The following is a 19,944-nucleotide window of genomic DNA, read 5'->3' on the forward strand; positions in this document are numbered from 1 at the left end:
TCCGCCCCCTCCGTTCCCTGCTCCCGCCCCCGGCTTCGGCTCCCGCTGCCGCCGTCGCTGCCGCTGCTGCAGGCACTTCCCGCGGCCTGGGCTTCCCGCCGCCAGCATGCCGCACGCCTTCAAGCCCGGGGACTTGGTGTTTGCCAAGATGAAGGGCTACCCGCATTGGCCGGCCCGGGTGAGGCCGAGCGGGAGATGTGCCAGGCTGAGGGTGGGGGTGGGGTGGGGCAGTAGAGGACCCGCGCGCCCGGGGTCTGGAGGGCCCCATGGTCTGAGGGTCCCGCGTTCCTGGAGGTCTGGGGGTCCTGGGCCTGAAGTACCCGCACGCTGGGCATCTGGGAGTTTCAGGCCTTGGGGACCTGGGGAACCTCGGGCCTGGGATACTCAGGGGGTCTGAGGCACACTGGGCCTGGGGCACCCGCGCGCCGGTGGGCTGGGGGCTGCCGGGCATGAGGAGCTCTCGTGCAGGGTGCCTGGGTGTCCCAGGCCTGAGGGACTGGCACTCCGAGGTACTGGGGAGCCCCCACGACCCTGGGGAACCCTGGCCTGAAGAACGCGCGCCCGGCGACCTGTACTCCGGAGGTCCCAGAGTTGAGGGAGGTGGGGTTGGAGGGATCTGGGGCCTAAGCTGGCATGGTTCAACTTTGGAGGAGGGTAGAGCTGAGAGACTGGGTATTTGAAGAGAGGGATCAAATTGATGGGAAGCATTGTCCCAAACTGAAGGCCGCATTGGCGAAGCCATAAGAAGCCAAGTTCTGAAGGGCTGGGGGTCCTGGGACCTTGTGTGAGCCTGGCTAGGGAAGAAGGGTGCAGCAAAGGAAAAACGTTGAGGGTCAAGGCTGAGGGAGGCCAGGGCTGGAAATGGGGCTGGGACTCTGTTAGTAAGATCAATGGAGCTGAAAGGACTTGATCTGATCATGCCATTGGGCATCCAAGATCAGAAGTTGAAATAAGACGTGTTTGTGGGTTCCCCCTGGAGCCTGATGGAGGAGGCTGATTAGGGCATGGAGTGAGGGGGGAGGACATGGTGTGTTGGGAGGGCTCGGGGTGGGGTAGTTCTCCCGGATGCAGGTATCAGAGACTAGCCCCTTGCAAAGGGGAATCAAGCTCAAAAGAGAGAGCATATGAGGGAAGGGGGCTGGGCTGATGGGACTTCGGGTTCCCCCTTTGGAGGAAGCTATGATCCAAAGGACCCAAATGGTCTGAGGGTGCCATCCAGGTCTGATGGGTAGTCCTGAGCCTAGGGTCCCTTATCAGATCTGCAGGGTGGAGTTCCTGGTACTGTCAAGGGCCGGTCAGTGTGGAGGAAGGACCTGGAGGTTATTGTCAACCCCAGGTCTTAAGGCTAAAGTTGCCCTAGGGCTGAGATTGGTAGGACTGAAGGAATTTGGGGGGTAGAGGTACAAGGCTCAAGCAGAAGCAGGAGACAGTGGAAGGACTAGGCTGAAGGTTTGAATGGAGTGCAGGAGTTGCTGGACCAGTCCTGTGAAATGGCTGGAGATTTCAGCCTGTATGCTCCCTGCCTCTGGGTGGAAGTAAACAGAAGGTCAACAGTCAGAGCTGGGGGTTTGAGTGCAAGGGAAGCCTCCATAGGATGCCAGGAGAGCCTCAGGGCCCAGGGCCCAGAGAGCAGTTTGGAGCTGGTGCTGCTGCTAGGATGTCTGGGCCTGAGGCTCAGAGGTGAGTCCTGGGTGAGGCCAGAGCAGAAGATGGCCTGGAAGGCATGCTGGGCTGGGCTTCAGGGTGATGGCATTTGGGATGCTTCTGTGTGGCAGTGGGATGCTTGGGATGGATGCCCGAGACCCACAGCCCAGGGCCAAGAATTTGAAAAGTAGCCTTTGAAACTGAGGAAGGAAAAAAAATAAAACTGAGGAAGGAAGCTGGGTGAGGGGAGCAGGGAAGATTCCACAGTCCCCAGGTGTTGAAGTAGACGGTAAGGAATTAATGGGGGCTAGAGAACCTGTTTTAACCTGATTTGCTCACGCTTATTTTCTTGGGGAACACCAGAGCAATGAAACTTCTTGGGCACTTCCCTTTCCAGAGTACCAGCTTCTGCCTCTCCTCCAACCCCTTTCCAGCCAGCTCTCTTAAGCCCTGAACATTTCCAAGCACCTGATTGGAAGTAAAGGGGCTGCTAGCCTCCTGTGGGGAGGTGACTGACAGCTGCTGGAGCCCATGGGCCTGTAGGGAGAGGGTGGGACTTCCTGGATGCTCAGGGCCTGTCTCCTGCAGCCCACCCCCCACCTTCTGCATCCTTGGAGCTGCCAGCTGCAGCCTCTGGGAGACTAACCATCCCACCACCGGAGGGGGTCCCATGGGAGGATCCTGGTAGTTCATAGAAGCTGAGCTTGGTCCCAGCGCCTGGCTGCTCAGAGGACTATTTTTGGTTTTGCTCAGGTGAAGAACCTACCTTTGGGGCAGAGAGAGCACCCTGTGTGTGGGGGAAGGGACAGATAGACAGTGGGGGATGGGGGTGCACAGAGGAATGCAGATGCCTAACTGGAAGGTGATGCATCTTCCTAGGTAGAAGGCTTCCCTTCTCCTGGCATGCTTTCCCCCAGACAACCTGTCTGATTTCTGAGTGATTTTTCTGGGTTAGTGGGTGAAGCCGCCCTGCTCCTCAGCCATCCCCTTAACTGCCCTTTCACCCACCGCAGATTGATGACATCGCTGATGGTGCCGTGAAACCCCCACCTAACAAGTACCCCATCTTCTTCTTTGGTACACATGAAACGTAAGTGTCTCTCGATGGGCTTGATCTTTCCCACCTGGTGCCCCCTGGTGTGCCCTGGCTCACCTGGGACTGGCGTGATTTCTCTCTTCAGAGCCTTCCTGGGACCCAAGGATCTATTTCCCTACGACAAGTGGAAAGATAAGTACGGGAAGCCCAACAAGAGGAAAGGCTTCAATGAGGGACTGTGGGAGATCCAGAACAATCCCCACGCCAGCTATAGCGCCCCTCTGGTGAGTACGTGGGGGTGGGGGACAGCTGACATGGGGTCCGCAGAGCCAAGTCAGGGGGTGTTCGTATGCACTGGGAACTAGAAGTAGCCTTAGCTTATCTCATAGAAAAAGGAGAGGTCTCTGGGATGGGGCTCCTCGCCCTTGGTACTGCTGACAGCCTGGGCTGGATCGTTCTGCAGGGGCCCATTCTGGGTGCTGTGGGGTGTTGTTCAGCATTCCTGGCCCCCACCCGCTTGATGCCAGGAGCACCCTCCATACCCCAGTTGTGACAACCAAGCATGACCTCAGACATTGCCTACCAGCGTCCCTTGGGCAGGGTGGAGAGGGACTCCTGGTGAGACCCCATGCTTTGGGATTACCATGAATTTATAACAGTGTTGTTAGAGCCCTTATAAAACCTTGTGTTTTCTGAGGAAAATGTTTTCTCTTTCAATAATAACTCCCACTTCTGCCATTATTGTCGAATTTTAGACTCAGAAAAAGGCAGCAGTTAGTAAATAGACGTGAGAGTTCTTGCTTAGGTGGGGAAAAAAAATGCCAAGAATCAGAGATGATGTCTTAGAGGTGAATCAGTATCTGGAAACATTCGGGGAAAGGAAGGGATCTAGAAAAGTTAGTGGTACGGCCATAACAAGTTGTGGAAGGCTGCGGAAAGATGGCAGAGTGCCTCGCTCTGGGTATTTTGGGGTAAGAAGCAGATGAAGGGAGGCTGGGCGGGGATTCTTCACTCTGCTGTTAACCACGGCTTTGGGGGTTTGTGTGGGTGGTGTGGGGAGGGGTGGGCACAAGGTCGGCTGGGAGCAAGCTGCCTGACTGCAGGGGCCAGAGCTTGGCCGGTAGGGAGGAAGAGCACTTGCAGCAGGATCTCTGGGAGGTAGGCAGGAGTCGGAGAGCATCTGGTTTGTGTGAGCGGAGGTTGGAGTAGTTCTATGGGGCCTGGTCCAACTTGAGAACTTTGGGTCTTGAGATGGTCTGAGTGTGCCTCTCCTGTGGCTCAGTCCACCCACTAACCCCCCGACACTCCCGGGTTGACACCTGCACACAGCTAGGTACCAGGAATTCAAGATGACTCACACATTTCTTGCCTCCTAGGAGCTCACAGCCTAAAATTTGGGGTTCATTCAACAGATGGACCGGGCTTTCATTTAGTGCATGTTGGGAGGCATTTGACTTTCACCTCCCATGATGGGTCTGGGAGACAGAGATCCCCCTGCTTTGATGGCCGTCCTCTCCTGTGCTTTGCATGTCCCCAGCTTGGGTAAATGGATCCGAAGGCCTTTAAGGTCATTGAGTTTCATGAGACCTTTTTCTGGCTCCACCTCTAGTTCTGTTTGGTTATGTCCTAAGCTTATTGCCTCCTGGTGAATCATCGCACCATTTAATATTTATTGCACACCCACAGCTTGCCGAGTACTGTGTAGAAGCCTGCCCTCGAGGAAACAAAACTGAGAAATGGTGTGACTGGCATTAAACCAGCCCCATAAAAGCTCCCCAAGTTGAGAAGTAGCTCTGAGTGTGAGAGCTTCTCACTGCTCTTTGGTTCTCTAATGAATCTACGCCCACAGATGGAACATTGGTTTAAAGTGCAGATCCCTGCCTCCCCTCCACCCCAGAGGTTTAGATGTAGCAGTTTAGGGCTGAGGCCTGGGGACCTTGGGGTTTTGCTTCCCATGTGTCATCTGAGATGCTTCTGATGGAGCCAGTCCACAGGCAGGCTTTTAGTTTTAGAATCACTGAGTACTTGAGCAGTCTCTTTTTTTTATTCTCTGTTTGCTGTCTGTCTGTCTTCCTTCCTTTCTTTAAGATTCTATTTATTTGTAGGGAGAAGGGAAGGGAGAGAGAAGGAGAGGGAGGGAAACATCAGTGTGAGAGTGAAACATCGATCGGTTGCCTCGTACATGCCCCGTGTCGGGACAGCCTGCAACCTGGGCAGGTACCCTGACCAGGAATCGAACCAGCGACCTTTTGCTCTGCGGGACGATGCCCAACCCTCTGAGCCATACTGGTCAGAGCTGTAGTTTATTTTTACATTTGGAGTGGCAGTGAAGACTCATGGTACCCATTGGAAAAGGTACAACAGGGGTGTGCAGTGAAAAGCCGGTCCTGCCTCCTGGGCGCTCTCTTTCCGCCTCCTCTTAAGACAGCCACAGCAAGCAGTTCCTTCCACATCCTTCCAAGATTCTTTATTCGTGGAAAACCCTACGTAGCTTTCTTTTTTTAAGCATATAATTCTCTAATTTGCTTTATTTCCCCAATAATAATATACCTTGACAACTGGCCCACGGCAACATGCGGAGAACTGCCTCATTCTTTCTGACAGCCTTACCTTATCTGGTGCCCCCACCAGGAGTGTACAGCAAGGCCTGTTCCGCATCCGTTGCCAGACGGGAGGTGGAAAATGGTATCTTGGCATGGCTGCAGCTTCGTTCCTTGTCTTTTGATTCACACAGTAATCCTGAGAGTGGGGTGGGCCAGTGGCATCTTTTCCTTTTTACAGATGAGCAAACTGAGGCCCAGAGAGTTCTCTGGATTGCCCAGAGTGACCCAGCTGGGACCTGAGACCTTTTTAGACCCAGACCAGGGTTTTTCAACATTTGGGCCGGATTTTTCTTTGGGGCTGTCCTGGGCACCATGGGTGTCGAGCAGCATCTCTGGCCTCCACACTCCATGCCAGGGGCACCTTGTCATGGCAACCAGAACGTCTCTCAATACTGCCACATGCCCCGTGGGAGACAAAATCACCGTGGGTGGAAACCGCTGACCTACAGGGTCCAGCACAAATAACACCCCCCTTTTTTATTACTAAATTATTACACAATCATAAGCATGTAATTCTGTAACATAACAATACACAGTCAAGCACACCATATGACATTTTAGGTGAAATGTTCAAATTAAAACTATAAATTATTACACCACACTATTACCCTACCAACCACACTCAAACTGTTACTTCTGCCGGACCCTGTAGACATTCCAGTTAACACATCCTGGTCACCGATAGAGGAAGAGGTAAGGGGACCTTTTCAAGGTTCTCAAGCTGGTTAGAGTGGAGCCGGGACTAAATCCTAGGCCTCCTGCCTCCCGGGCTGAAGTTATTTTTCCTCTGGATGATATAAGCCGTGGTGGGGCTCTGAGGGAGAAGGAGGGTGCAGAGAATGACCTCTGCGAGGAGGGGTCCAGGGTCAAGAGCCATGCTGTGCGGGCGCCTGGACCTGCGTGCAGGTGAGCAAGTGCACGTCAGGAACCGAGTGCAGTCACACAGTCAGTGCAGGGCGGTGGATGGGGATGAGGAGGCCGGGCTGGATTTGATCTGCCCTTTGCGCCTCACTCACCTGCAGATCCCTTAGGATAGTGAGAGAAATTAGTGCTCATCTCACTCAGTCACTGGGTGTCGGGATGCCCCCCAAACTTTTCCACATGACCCGGAGTTCCCAAAGCTTCTGTTGGCAGGTGCTTAGATCCCACGGGCTGACCCAGATCAGAATTTCTGGCTTTAGCCACAAACAGAGTGTAGGGCAAGTCACTAGCCTTCCCAGAGACCCAGTTTCCCCGTTTGGGGACCATGCCCATTCGTCCCAATTGCCTGATGGCCGTGGAGGCCCAGATCGGATCACAGTTGGTCAAGAGCTTGGCAGAAGTGAGGAGGGATTTAATAAGCACCAGCTGTGTGCAGGGCCCAGGCTCGCGGCTAAGGTGGACCTGCCTCGCATCCCGGCTTTGTTACTTTTTTGCTTGCGTGATCTTGTCACACCGCCTGTTTTCTCATCTGCAAAAAGAGAATGACAGCTCCTGTGAGTTAGAGAAAGAGATGATGAGCTCAGTGTCTGGTGGGTCGCATTTAACTAACACCTGCAAAAAGATCTTTGGACCAGCCAGTTAGTCACTTACTCTCTAAGTGACAAGCGGGTTAGCATTTCCCTTTTCTGTTCACCAGTGGTGCTCCTCAGTCCAGAAGCAGAGGTGTGACAGAAACCCATCATGAAGTTCTTCTAGCAATATAGGTTCGGGCCTTGCCCTTAGTGTTACCCATTCTAACCTTGTGAAACAGTACACAGAGGGCCCTGCTGCCCGGCCTGAGGCCCTTGGTTACAATGCTCAAGGCAGACGGTTAGGTGCTGAGCGGCTAAGTCCTGCCAACTCCTGATTCTCATTTCTCTTGCCTATTAAATAGGGATTGTGGTGAAGCTTGGGAGGGCTTGGGACTTTGATTTCTCCGTGGGGAAGAACAGGACTTTACACACGAGTGAGCATGGAGCAGGGAGGAATGAGAGGCTGAGTTCCCTCGCTGCCACTCCCCTGCCCTGCCCTGCCCTGCCCCGCCCCTCCTCTGGCATTGCTGTCCCTGGTCCAGCTCTGGCATCCACGCTCCCGCTCTCACATTTTCATTCTCTTCTGTGCGTTTCCGCCGTGATGTGCTGCTGAGACCTGACCTCTCCCTCTGTCCGTCTGTTCACGGCCCTCCACCTGGCCACCCAGCCACACAAACCTCCGTCTCCATGCTCCTCATTCTAGTCTCCCTCAGTGCGTCCTGTCCGTGTGGCCCCAGAGACTCCTCCCCCACCCTCGTGCCCCTTTGGCTTCCTTGCTTTGTGCTTGGCCAGAGTGCATGCTCTGCTCCAGTCCATTGAACCCAGCTGTCGTCATACCCAGCAAAGGTGGCTTTTTGGGGTAGTGTTTATTTTAATTGGGGTGAAATTTACATAACATAAAATTCATAATTTTAAGGCATATACTACCTTTGGCTATTACTGACTACATTCACTGTTCGGCCATCACTCCTGACCGATTTCAGAACATTCCCATCCCCCTTCTCATTAGCAGTCACCCTGAGTCTCTCCCCCAAACTTTAGGAACTGTTGGACCCGGCCAGGGGCTCAGTTGGTTGGACTGTCATCCCCATGCACCAGAGTTGGCAGGTTTGATCCCTGGTCAGGGCACATAAAGAGTCAACCAGTGAGGGCATAAATAGGTGGAACAGCAAATCGATGTCTCTGTGTGTCTCTCTCAGAAGAAAAAAAACCCCTAGGAACTACTAACCCACTTTCTCTTTTGACGAGTTTGCGTAATCTGGACTTTTCATGCGAATGGAATCACGTATTTGGTCCTTTGTGTCTGGCTGCCCGCTGGGCGTGTTTCGGTTGCCGCCCGTGTCGTTAGTGTGTGTCAGATCGCTCCTGTGTGTGGCCGCATGGTGTTCCATTCTGCAGCTACCCCGCGTTTACTGACATTCCTCAGTGGGTTGACATGGGGTTGTTTCTTGAGAATGTGGCTTTTAAGAATCTCAGTGTCTTTCTTTAAAAAAAAAAAAATCAGTTATTTAGAAAAGACGTACATACCATGAAATAACCTGGCCTGATTTTTACACTTGGATTTGGCTGGGTGAACACCTCATGCCATGTTGTAATTGTGCCTTTACTTGTCTGTCTCCCCATTAGACTGTGAGCTCCCCAAGGGCAGGGACCCTGTCTTACTCATCTCTAGCCCCAGCACCAACACAGGGCCGGGCACATAGTAGGTATTCTGTGACATTCACTGGATGAGTGGTTGGTGGTTGAATATGGCTGGGCCTATCCATTTTCCTCTTGCAAACATAAAACATCCACAAGGAGTTCAAAAAGGACCCGAGAAAACCCTGTGGCCTGACTGTCATTGTGTCCTCTGCCCGATCTCCTTGAGCCTTGGTAACTCCTGCGTGATCTGGCCCAGCCTAACCCCCAGCCTCTCCGCTGCCGTTTGCTTCTCCTTCGTTGTGCGCTGCCCTCCTCCAGCGTCCAGGTTCCTTAGGGGACCTTCATTTATGCTGATCCTGTCTTCACAAATGTGTCTGGCCCCTGTCCTTTTGTGTGCTTGGGACAGCCCCTCAGCTAAAACGTCACATCCTCTGAGGGCCCCCTTCCTATTGTAAAGTACTCCTACCACTTGGCACCCACCTCGCTTCAATTCCCTCCTGCCCACGGGCCAGTATTTTCCTTGCTGCCCATTACCAGTGTGTGACATTGGTTTGTTCAATGGCTGTGGTCGTTTCTCCCACCAGATTGTAAGCTCCCCAGGGGCAGGGGCCATGCCCTGTTGGTATCTGGGCGCTCACTGCCTACTTAGCCCAGTGCCTGGCACCCAGCACCTGCTCCCCAAAGTGACTGAGTTGTAAATGAGCCTGGCATGTGTTTGCACAGAAGCACCATGTATTTGCTGTCTTTGTGGCTGTCAATGCCTGAGCAGGAATTTTGGGTAAAACAGAAATAATAGTGGCTTGAAGTTCAAGCCCAGAGGACCCGTTCTAGGTTGACTTCCTCCTCTTTATTATGAAAATAATAATAATAAGGAAGCCTCGGGGGACCTCTTGTGCCAGTCTGGGTACTGTCCCAAGTATGTCACATTCCCCTGGTGTCTCATCCTCGTCATAGCCCTATGAGGCCAAAACGGTGGCACCTTCATTGGAGAGGCTTAAGTCACTTGCCCAGGGTTTGACCTTGAATCCCACAGTGCTTGAATCCTACTTTTGTCCATCTGAACCTCCTGCCTCAGTTCCCCCACTGGGAAAGTGAGGAGGCCCTAGCATTTCTGACGCTGCCGCCAGTGGGTGCTGCGCTTTGAGTTCCTGTGCTGGTTGGGAAGTCCACTGAAGCCCAGGGGTGACTCACTGTCTGCCTTCCCGCCCCCAGCCGGTGAGTTCCTCTGACAGCGAGGCCCCTGAAGCGGACCCGGCGGGAAGGAGTGAGGACGACGAGGAAAGGGGGGCCATGGCCGTCACAGCTGTGACTGCTGCAGCCACCAGCGACAGGATGGAGAGTGACTCGGACTCGGACAAGAGCAGTGACAACAGTAGCCTGAAGCGAAAGGCATCAGCCTTGAAGGTAGGGGGGCAGGTGTGCCTGGCCTGTGGGGGGCCAGTGGCCCTGACCCTTCCTGCTCCCACGCTGGGGCTGCACCCTGCGGCCTGCCCACCCACCCACCTTGACTCTCTTTTTTTTTTTCCCCACACGCATTAGAAAACAATTGAGATACCATGAAATCCACCCTCTCAAAATACACAGTTCAGTGGTTTTTACTACATTCACAGGGCTGTGCAGCCGTCACCACGTCTAATTCCAGAACATTCCATCTTCCCAAAAGAAACCCTGTCCCTATTAGCAGTCACTCCTCACCTCCTGCTCCCAGCCCCCGACACCCACGAATCTGCTTCCTGTCTCTCTGGGTTTGTTTGTTGTGGACATTTCACCTAAATGGAATCACACACTCCGGCCTTTTGCGTCTGGCTTCTCTCACTGAGCATCACGTGGTCAAGGTCCATCCACGCCGTAGCTTCCCCTTTTTTCATGGCTGAATAATATTCTTCTGTAAGGACCACATTTTGTCTATTCATTCATCTGTTGGTGGCCATTTGGGTGTCTTCTACCTTTTGGCCATTATGAATGAGGCTGCTGTGAACAGCCGTGTGTAGGTTTTTGTGTGGGCCTGTGTTTTCAGCTGTTTGGATATATCTTTTTCCTGCCTTTTTTTCTCTTCTGCCTTTTGATTGCTTCTGAATATTTGGGTGCAGAATGAAAGGACCAGCACCTGCAGCAAACTCTTGATAGACTAAGGCATTCTTTTCATTATTAAAAATAACATTTGTTTCTGGTTCCAGTGATAACAATGAGCTCTGCTCATTGTATGTAAGCTATCAAGATGCAGAAAGGGTGAAGAAGCTGGTAAAAGAGACCCATACTCTCTGAGGGTTTTCTGCACCAAGGGCTAGGGACACTCGTTGGTGTCTTCTCTGGGACGTGGGAGGCTCACACGGTGTATGGGTATGTGTAAAGTATGGAACTGGCAATCCGTACATGCAGTATGTGTCTTGCCTGTTTTTCCCCACCTAACATGAGCATTTCCTTGTTGAATGTTATTTTAAGATGGCAGGTATCAGTGGTTGAGAAGTAGTCTATGGCGTGGATGAATTCTAACCAATATATTAAGATTTTTTGACATTTAGTTGCCCCCCCCAACTTTTTATGATTTATACTTGGTATTGTTTTTTCAAAGTCCCCATAATTTCTGTTGTTAGAGAAGTTAAAACATAAATCTGTAAACACCCATCCCATATCCCACTTGGAGAGAAATCACTATTTATAGGTCAGTCGGTGTATGTACAGATATTTTTTTGGCTAACTTTGCATTAAACAAATATAAGTTAATTATTATTACACCTTTTAACAATACTGGGGAAAAATTTAAAAGACCATTCACTCCTAACCCCACTGCACTTAGCACAGCCTGGGTGCTCCATTCCCAAATCCGAGGGATGCTGTGGTCTTTGTACTCATCCTTCTTAATGGCCCCATGGGCGGCCTCCTTTCATTAGGGTTCAGTAACCACCGGCAGCCACCAGCCACCCTGGAGTGAGGACTCACCCAGGGCCCTGGTGGAAGGGGAGCGAGCTGGACCCTCCGACATGGTGCTTCCTGCGAGCCACCCCAGCTCCTTTCCATGCCTTTGAAAATGCCACGCTGCTTTCCACCCCAGGTGCTTTGTACTTGCTGTGTCCTCAACCTAGGAACCTGCTCCTTGTGTTTTCCGTGTCCTGGTCCTGCAGGTTTCTCAGCAGCTCTCTCCGACCCCCACTTTAAGGCACACTCTCACTCTCCACCACAGCGTCCTCTTTTATTTTCACTGGACTTGCTCTTCTCTCACATCGTTAATTAACATTTCTGTTTGTTTCTTCTGATGAGATAAGTTGCATGAGAGCTGAGGCCTCTTGTTAGAGTGTCGCTGAGGATACGATGTGCTCAGTCCATCATAAGAAAGTACCTCATAAGAAAGGACTTAAACGACAGTTATTTTCATATAAATCTGGAGACCAGAGTCCGAGGTCGAGGTGCTAGGCAGGGCTGGTTCCCGCTGAGCCTTTGCTCCTTGCCTTGTAGACAGCCGTCTCCTTCCTGTGTGCTCCTGTCCTCTCCCCTCTGTGTCCCGCGCTCTTTCTAGAAGGACACCAGTCTTACTGGATTAGGGCCCACTGTATGACCTCTTTAAAGACCCCCATCTCCAAATATAGTCACATCCTGAGGTTCCAGAGGTTAGGCTCTCAAATTTCAATTTTAGGGGGACACAGTTCAGCCTGGCTTTGGACAAGGCGTGGAGCAGGGATGTGCTTAGGAAGCAATTTTTAAAGAAGGAACTGCGTGTTATTTGTAACAGAGTAGAGGCAAAAGTACTTTTTAAGTGAACAGCTGCCCAAATAGAAGACTGGTTGTCACTGGACAAGGATCTTTTTTTTTTTTTTTAAGACTTTATTTATTTACTATGTTTTTAGATACGAGGGGAAGGAGGGAGAAAGAGAGGTAGAGAAACATCGATGTACGAGCGATCATTTGCCTCTTGCACGCTCCCAATGGGGGACCTGGCCTGCAACCCAGGCGTGTGCCCAGACTGGGAACTGAACCAGCGACCTTTCGGTTGGCAGACTGGGCCTCAGTTCACTGAGCCACACCAGCCAGGGCATATTTCTGGAGCTCAGTTCTCTATACTTCCTCACTTCTTCCTTCATAAGGACTCTTAAGGTGGCTTCTTGGGGAGGGCATCAGTCTACAGATCCTTGAAACAATTCAGATTGTGCGTAGGTATGTATGGTATACACACGCACACGTGTATCTTTTGAAATTTTTATTGAGGTGAAATTTATATAACAAAATGAAGTGTTCTGAAATACACAGTTCACTGGCATTTCACATACGTTCACCATCTTTATTTCCAAAGTATGTGCGTGTATGTTTTTCTGGGGAAAGTATTTCTGGTTTGATTTTTCTTCTTTTTTTAATCTTAGTAAAATATAAATACCATAATAAATACCATTTTAACCGTTTTTAAGTGTATACCTCAGTGGTTTAAAATATATTCGCATAGTTGTGCGACCACCACCACTGTCCACCTCCAGAACTTTCCCACCTTCCCGCCTTCCCAGACTGAAACTCTGTCCCCATTCCGCACTGACTCCCACCCCCTCCCCCAGCCCCGGGCACCCACCAGCTACTTCCTGTCTCTCTGGATCTGACTCCTCTAGGGGCCCCTTGTTAGTGGAAGCCTATGGCATTTGACCTTTTGTGACTGGTCGATTTCATTTAGCACAGTGTCCTCAAGGTTTAAGCTCCCCGGTTTTTTATCAGATTCACAAAGGGTCCCCCCACTGCCCTCGCAAAGGTTCTAGAACCTCAGCTCTTCGCTGGGCCGTAGGGGTCAGGTGGGAGATGGCTCTGCTGGGCACATGTGCTTTCATGGCCACTGATCCATTCGGGCTGCTCCCTTTTTAGATGTCAGTGTCAAAACGAGCCCGGAAGGCCTCCAGCGACCTGGATCAGGCCAGCGTGTCCCCATCTGAGGAGGAGAACTCTGAAAGCTCGTCTGAGTCAGAGAAGACCAGTGACCAGGTGAGCAAGCAGTTGGCTCCTCGGCTGCGTGGGGGAGAGATGTACCGGAGGGAGCTGAGCAGAGCAGCGGCCAGCCAGTGGGGCCTCTTTAGCTCCCTTCTCTCTGCCCAGGACTTCACCCCTGAGAAGAAAGCCGTGGTCCGGGTGCCACGGCGGGGCCCCCTGGCAGGACGGAAGAAAAAGGTAGAGGTGTTTGTTTTCTTTTTACCCCATACCCACCTGGGAGAAACTTCTTAGAGCTTCTCTCCAAGGTTACTATCCACTGTCCACAATTAGAGTCGGGTTCTTTTTGGAGGAGTGTAGGGTGTAGGCCACAAGGAGACCCCAGGGCACCTCCGACTTCAGCCTCTGGTTTCACCAATGGCCTCAGCCCATAGTTCCCAAGTACCATATTTGCAAAGCACTTCCTGATGAGGAGATGACGTGGCTGCTGCTGCTGCTGACCAGAGTCTCCAGGCTGGTGTAACAAGTGGGATGCTGGGGTGCTGGCATCAGATGACAGTGAAGCAGCCTTAGGTTCCCTGTGGAGGGGGGGCGGGTGGAGAGGAAGACAAAAATCTGTGTGGTGAGTGTGTGTGAGTGCATGTGTGAGCACATGCGTGCTTACATCAGTGTACGTGTATGGTATGTGTAGGTGTACCAGTGTGTTGTCTGGCATGTATAAGAATTATGTGAGAGTTGTGTCCAGGTATGTGTTGTCTGTGTGCTGAGGGCCCAGCAGAGTCAACAGCAGAGATGGTGTAAGAGGGCATCTCATCTGGTTGGGTCTCCAGGCAAGACTTTGTGGTATTTGAAAAGCTCTTGCCACTGGGGAAAAAAAAGCTGTGTATCTCCTTTGACCCCCTGCACTTCACCCAGGAGGAAGGAGGTCTAGGTAGATCACACGCAGTAACTGAGAGATGAAGGATCAGGCAGCTGCAGGCGCATCCAGGACTCCCTGTGATTCCAGGCCTAGATGAAGCTTTTCCAATTTGGGGGAAGCGGGTGTTTGTGGGTTGGGGGCTACAGGGGGTGCTGGGGTCTGCTCTCTCACCTCCATGCCCTGGCCTCTCCCAGAAGCTGCCCTCTGCTTCCGACTCAGACTCCAAACCGGAATCAGAAGGGGCCAAGGGTGAGCCAGTGGTGGTGGCCAGGTCAGCCTCCTCCTCCTCTTTGGCCTCCTCGTCCTCTTCTGACTCAGATGTGTCAGTAAAGAAACCTCCCCGGAGCCGGAAGCCAGGTAGGATCGCTGACACTGGTCCTGACATGGTTCCATGGGCCCTTGGCCTCTGGGCTGGCCTGTGGGTGTCCCCCACCCCTCTCGGAGGCTGGTGTGGGAGAAACTACCCCCTCCTACTTTTTCATAGCTGAGAAGCCTCCCCCAAAACCCCGCGGGCGGAAATTGAAGCCCGAACGACCCCCAAGCAGCTCAAGCAGTGACAGGTGGGTGACAGCCCCGGGTCACCTCTGGCAGGGTCCTCAGCCAGGCTGCGGGTGGGTCTGAAGCAGCACCTCCTGAGGACCAGGCTTCCTCTAATTGGCCCACACCTCCAGCGACAGTGAGGAGGTAGACCGAATCAGCGAGTGGAAGCGCCGAGACGAGGAACGCCGCCGTGAGTTGGAGGCCCGGCGGCGCCGAGAGCAGGAAGAGGAGCTGCGGCGGCTGCGGGAGCAGGAGAAGGAGGAGAAGGAGAGGAGGCGAGAGCGGGCCGAGCGCGGGGAGGCCCTGCACGGGGGCAGCGGGGGCAGCAGCGGCGATGAGCTCAGGGACGAGGAAGAGCCCGTCAGGAAGCAGCGTGGCCGGAAGGGTCGGGGACGGGGTCCCCAGTCCTCCTCTGACTCAGAGCCCGAGGCTGAGCTGGAGAGAGAGGTGTGCCCACCTGGTGGGGTCACGGGGGCCTCATGGAGGGTAATGGGGAAACATGGGTGACTGAGGAGGCTTCTCCCTAACAATCACCCCTTCGGGCAAGTCCATTTCTGCCAGTGGGGGCAGTGGTGACCAGCAGGCACCATGTGATGGTGCGGGCCTGTCAGCTACCCGCCTGACGATGCTTCTAGTCTGGCCTGGATCTGAGAGGCCGACTTCCCAGGCCCATCACATTCTAGACTAAGCCCAGGGTCCCCCTCCATATGAGGGTGGGGGAAGCCTGACAACAACCCTTCTCTCCCAGCCGCTCTCCCTTTTGTTCCAAAAGGGGAACCAAGTTCCTTGCCTCAGGAAGTGTCCTGCTTGGAAGGAGGAGTTTGGTGGGCTGCCCCACTGTTGGTCAGCCCTTCGAGAGGCTGAGAATCTGCTCTCTAGGGAGGGACTGGTCCCAGGGGTCTTTTCCATCCCATCCTGTCCATTCCACCAGCTCCAAGCAGTGTGAAGGTGGCAGCAGGAAGTATCAAGCTTTTATTTCTAAGAGAGACAGTTCAGGAGTTCAGGGCAAGCCTCTCCCACCCCGGTTTTATTGCTGCAGGTGAAGAAGTCAGCTAAGAAGCTGCCACAAAGCACAGAGCCTGTGAAGAGACCCAGCCAGAAGGAGAAGAGAGGGCGCCCTGAGGAGAAGCCCCGGTCCAGGTCAGCACTCCCTTAGCCTGTCCTTCCACAGCTCCCCAAAGCCGTTGTGGTCCTCAAGGTATTCAGCCTTCTGGGGAACCTCTTTCTCTTAGGAGGGGCCCAGCTTTCCAATTTAATTTGGTAGACAGACCTAGTTGAAGTATCTCCTGTTCAGGATTGTGGTCCTTGACTGGGGTGCTTCTGACATTGAATGGATGGGAGCCAGGGATGCTGCTTCTCACCCCGCAGTGTCCTGGATGGCCCCCCACAGGGAATGGCCCCGCCCCAGTATCAGTGCCAAAGCGGGGAATTGTCCCCAGACCAGTGGTTCTCAGCCTTTTTAAATCCACTGCCCACCAAGGTGTGGGGATGGCACATCTCTGCCATTAAAACATTTTTTTTATTAATTTGTAAGAGAGAGAAACATCGATTTGTTGTTTTACTTATTTATGCATTCATTCATTGGTTCATGTATGTACCATGACCAGGGATTGAACCCGCACTTTGGTGTATTGGAATGACGCTCTAACCAGTTGAACTACCCAGCCCGGGCTCCCTGCCATTTTTAAGTGGTGCTCCGCTGTCAGTTGGAATCTGCCCGCTGGGAACTGGGCAGTCAGACTGCCCAGTAGAGTAGAACTGGAACTGTGAGCGTTTCTGTCATCTGTGAGTGCCTATTAATAGCTCACCCACTAGATTTTACGTACTAGCTACTAATCCTCAGCCACATGAGAAAAAAATAAAGAATTTTGAGATTTCACATGATTTGTCCCAGATGCCTGTCTTAGACCAGGTCACAATGGTCCCTGACCCTTCTTCCCAGCTTCCAGGGCCTCCTAAAAGTTTCCTTCTGTAGCTCCCAGCCCTTGGTGGGGAGGATGTCGGTGGTTGGGGCAGGGTGGCCTTGTGGATTTTGGTCAGAGGCCTAAGGGGAATGAGTCTTCACAGGCCCATGAAGGTGGAACGAACCCGGAAGCGGTCAGAAGGGTTCCCACTGGACCGGAAGGTTGAGAAGAAGAAAGGTGAGGGACTGGCTGTCCTGCTCACAGCCCAAGCTCTAGCCGCCCGAGGTTGCCGAGGTCGGGAGGGGGGAAGGTTGCATCTGTCACCACAGCAGTGCTCAGGCAGGTTCTTGACCACGTCTGGTGTGGGGGCTTAGGCCCAGGTGATGCATTCTCTCCTGGCCGCAGAACCTTCCGTGGAGGAGAAGCTTCAGAAGCTGCACAGCGAAATCAAGTATGCCCTGAAAGTCGATAATCCGGTAAGATGCTCCTCGGGGCCACGGGGAGCCACTTTCTCTGAGTGAAGCAGTTCCTGCCACCCCATAATGTCTACAGCTCCCGTAGAAGTCCCCAGAAATGGAGGTGACTCCAGAGTCCCTTGGGGTGTGGGGGGCAGGGGTCCTTGTGTCTGTGTGCCCCCAGCTGAGGGACATCCTCAGGTGCAGTGTGCTTGGTGTCCTCACTAGGGGGCACTGTGGGCAGGCCCCAAGGATCCTCCAAGTTCTGGGTCTTTTTGCTGTCCCTGGGGTTCTCTGTCACTTAGCACTCCCCACAGAGGAAGCTCTGACCCATGGTGTCCTTCTCTGACCCACTGGGTCTTCTGAGTGCTTTCCCTCCTTTTCTGCCCTACAGGATGTGAAGAGGTGTTTGAATGCACTAGAGGAGCTTGGGACCCTGCAGGTTACCTCACATATCCTCCAGAAGAACACTGATGTGGTGGCCACGTTGAAAAAGGTACAGTTGGAGCCCAGGGGTGGAAGGGGGCTGGGGCAGGTGGGTCCAAGCAGGTGGCGGTCTGCCAGGGAGCCCGGTGTTCCTGGCCATAGCTGCTTTTGGTCAGTGGGGAGAAAGCCGGCAGACTGGCTGAGCAGTGCCAGCTGCCAGGAGAGGTGCTGAGGTGGTGGCAACAATAGGGAGGGTCTCGGGTGGGGGGCGAGGCCACCTGCCTTCTCTGAGCCAGGCCTCTTGGTGGGCAGATTCGCCGTTACAAGGCCAACAAGGAGGTGATGGAGAAGGCCGCGGAAGTCTACACCCGGCTCAAGTCACGGGTCCTGGGACCAAAGATTGAGGCCATCCAGAAGGCTGCCAGAACTGGAGCGGAGAAGGAGCAGGCTGAGGCAGAGAAGGCCGAGGAGGCTCTGGTTGGAGAGGAGGCCCCATCAGAGAGGGCAGAGGATGAGGCCAGTGCTGGTGAGGAGCCAGGTGGGCTCTTCCCACAGTGACTTGGGTGGTGCGCCCTGCTGGTGCTCTCTGCACACCCCCAAAGCAGCTGATGGCTGGTACACACGCATACGCCTAGGTTGCTGCCGGGCTCTGGACCCTCAGGGCCAGCTAGCATAGGAGGCTGTGTGTGTTCTGGCCAGGTATGTGTGAGCGCTCCTGGGAGGCTCCGGCCTCGGCCTGGACCTGCAGGGTCATGGGTGAGCTGAGAGGAGAAAGAGGACATTTCCAGCAGGGACAGCCTCTGGGAGCAGGAGGGTCTTCATGCTGAGGTCACCTGGTCCTGATGACAGATGTTTGGAGCAGCCCTTCCCACTGGCATCAAGTTGGCTTGGCTGAAAAGGCCTCAGCAGCCCAAGGAATAGCCCAGAGAGGGGGTGTCATTCTCCTTATTTCCATCCCATCCTCAGATACTCATTGACTGGCCCTTCCCTTCTTGAGGGGCCCAGGCTGGCTGCAGTGCTTCTGGCCTGGTGGAGCTGATGGTCCCCATGCAACTGGGAGGCAGGGAGGTAGAAGTGACCATGGGAGCATGGGGTAAGGGCCCTTCAGGAGGGTCACAGGTCCTCTGTCCCCAAGCTGGCTTGCTTTCCTACCCACTCTCGATAGAAGGGGATGGAGGGTCCTAGATGATTGCGCCATAGTGTCCCACAATGCCCTTCCGCCCCCCACCCCCCAGATCTCTCTGCCTCTGTGAATGGTGAGGCCACATCCCAGAAGGGTGGAAGCACGGAGGACAAGGAGCAGGAAGAAGGACAGAACTCGGAAGAGGGGCCGGTGGGGGGCCCCTCCGAAGACCTGGTACACAATGAGTAAGTGTCCCCGGGGTCTGCAGCACTGGGGGCTACTTCCTACACGGGGGTGACGAAACTGGCAGAGAGCACCTGCTGTCAGTTGCTCCCAGTGGGGTGCTGGTGCTGGTCAGGGTCCCAGGGACTCGGCCCCCATGTGTGGGCCTCCTGTCCCCACCTTAGCAGTGGACCCCAGGACCCCAGTCAAGGGAGCCGAGCTGCCCTGGGTCAGACCCTAGGGACAGTGGTTTCCTCCTGGCTCTCCAGGAGTGGGAGCAGGCAGGCTCTGTCACAAGCACCCTTGAGACTGGTGTGTGGTCGTGCTAAAGACTCCAGACCACTCAACGCACACCCACTGCCCTGGGCATGGCGGGGGGAGCCTAGGGCTTCTAGTCTGTCACTGCTAGAAGGAGACAGATGGACAGACAGGAAGGCAGCCTGCTTACCCCACCGTGCTGTGCTTCACCAGCAGCGCAAGGGAGGGCCCCGATCTGGATGGGCCTGGGAAGGACCGGCAGGAGCGCCCGAGGGCGCGCGTGGACTCTGAGTCCCTGGACGACGAGGACAGCTGAGCCCCGGGCAGCCCGGCGGCCAGGCCCCGCCCGTCACGTAGCTGCCCGTAGGCCTGCCCCATTCCTTCCCGGCCTCCCAAGGAGCAGGAAACTTGGGGAGATGCCGTGCTCTTCATTTGTATTTGTCCCTTTGGGGTTTTTTTCTGCCCAATTTCTGTGATTTCCAACCTACATGAAATGACTATAAAGGGTTTTTTTAATGAAAAAAAATCACTTTTATTGGCTTGGTTTTCTAGTGTTACTGGTGCAGCTGGGATGGAGTTGGGAAGAGGTCTGGAGCTATCAAGGGCCCACTTGGGAACCAAGTGTTCTAAGCCATAGTGTCACCATATATAGCGAACGTGCGCTTGGTTTGAATGGTGGTCCTATTCTGTTAGGGCTGCTAGTGAAACAGGGGTAGGAACAAAGCCTTTCCAAAAATAATAAAGGAAAAATAAAACTCTCTGAACTTTGAGGCTCAAATAGAGG

At 53.7% G+C, this 19,944-nt stretch overlaps 1 protein-coding gene across 3 annotated transcripts; it reads left to right on the forward strand.

The window, feature by feature from the left end:
* HDGFL2 (HDGF like 2) lies at positions 1-19,936 on the forward strand. 3 transcript variants are annotated; one of them, XM_024569027.4, is made up of 16 exons: positions 1-178; positions 2,658-2,734; positions 2,826-2,964; positions 9,630-9,821; positions 13,254-13,370; positions 13,482-13,553; positions 14,427-14,589; positions 14,717-14,792; positions 14,904-15,219; positions 15,812-15,912; positions 16,840-16,913; positions 17,082-17,152; positions 17,526-17,627; positions 17,870-18,083; positions 18,793-18,925; positions 19,377-19,936. In XM_024569027.4, the coding sequence occupies exons 1-16, from the start codon at positions 107-109 to the stop codon at positions 19,474-19,476; spliced, it is 2,019 nt and encodes a 672-aa protein (XP_024424795.1). In that variant the 5' UTR covers positions 1-106; the 3' UTR covers positions 19,477-19,936. The 3 variants fall into 3 exon arrangements, with proteins under 3 accessions (XP_024424795.1, XP_053767972.1, XP_024424794.1); XM_053911997.2 differs by having other exon boundaries at positions 14,430-14,589; positions 19,374-19,935; XM_024569026.4 differs by having other exon boundaries at positions 19,374-19,705.
* The last annotated feature ends 8 nt before the right edge of the window (positions 19,937-19,944 follow it).

This window comes from Desmodus rotundus, chromosome 9, assembly GCF_022682495.2.
Source record: "Desmodus rotundus isolate HL8 chromosome 9, HLdesRot8A.1, whole genome shotgun sequence".
NCBI classification, from domain to species: Eukaryota; Metazoa; Chordata; class Mammalia; order Chiroptera; family Phyllostomidae; genus Desmodus; species Desmodus rotundus.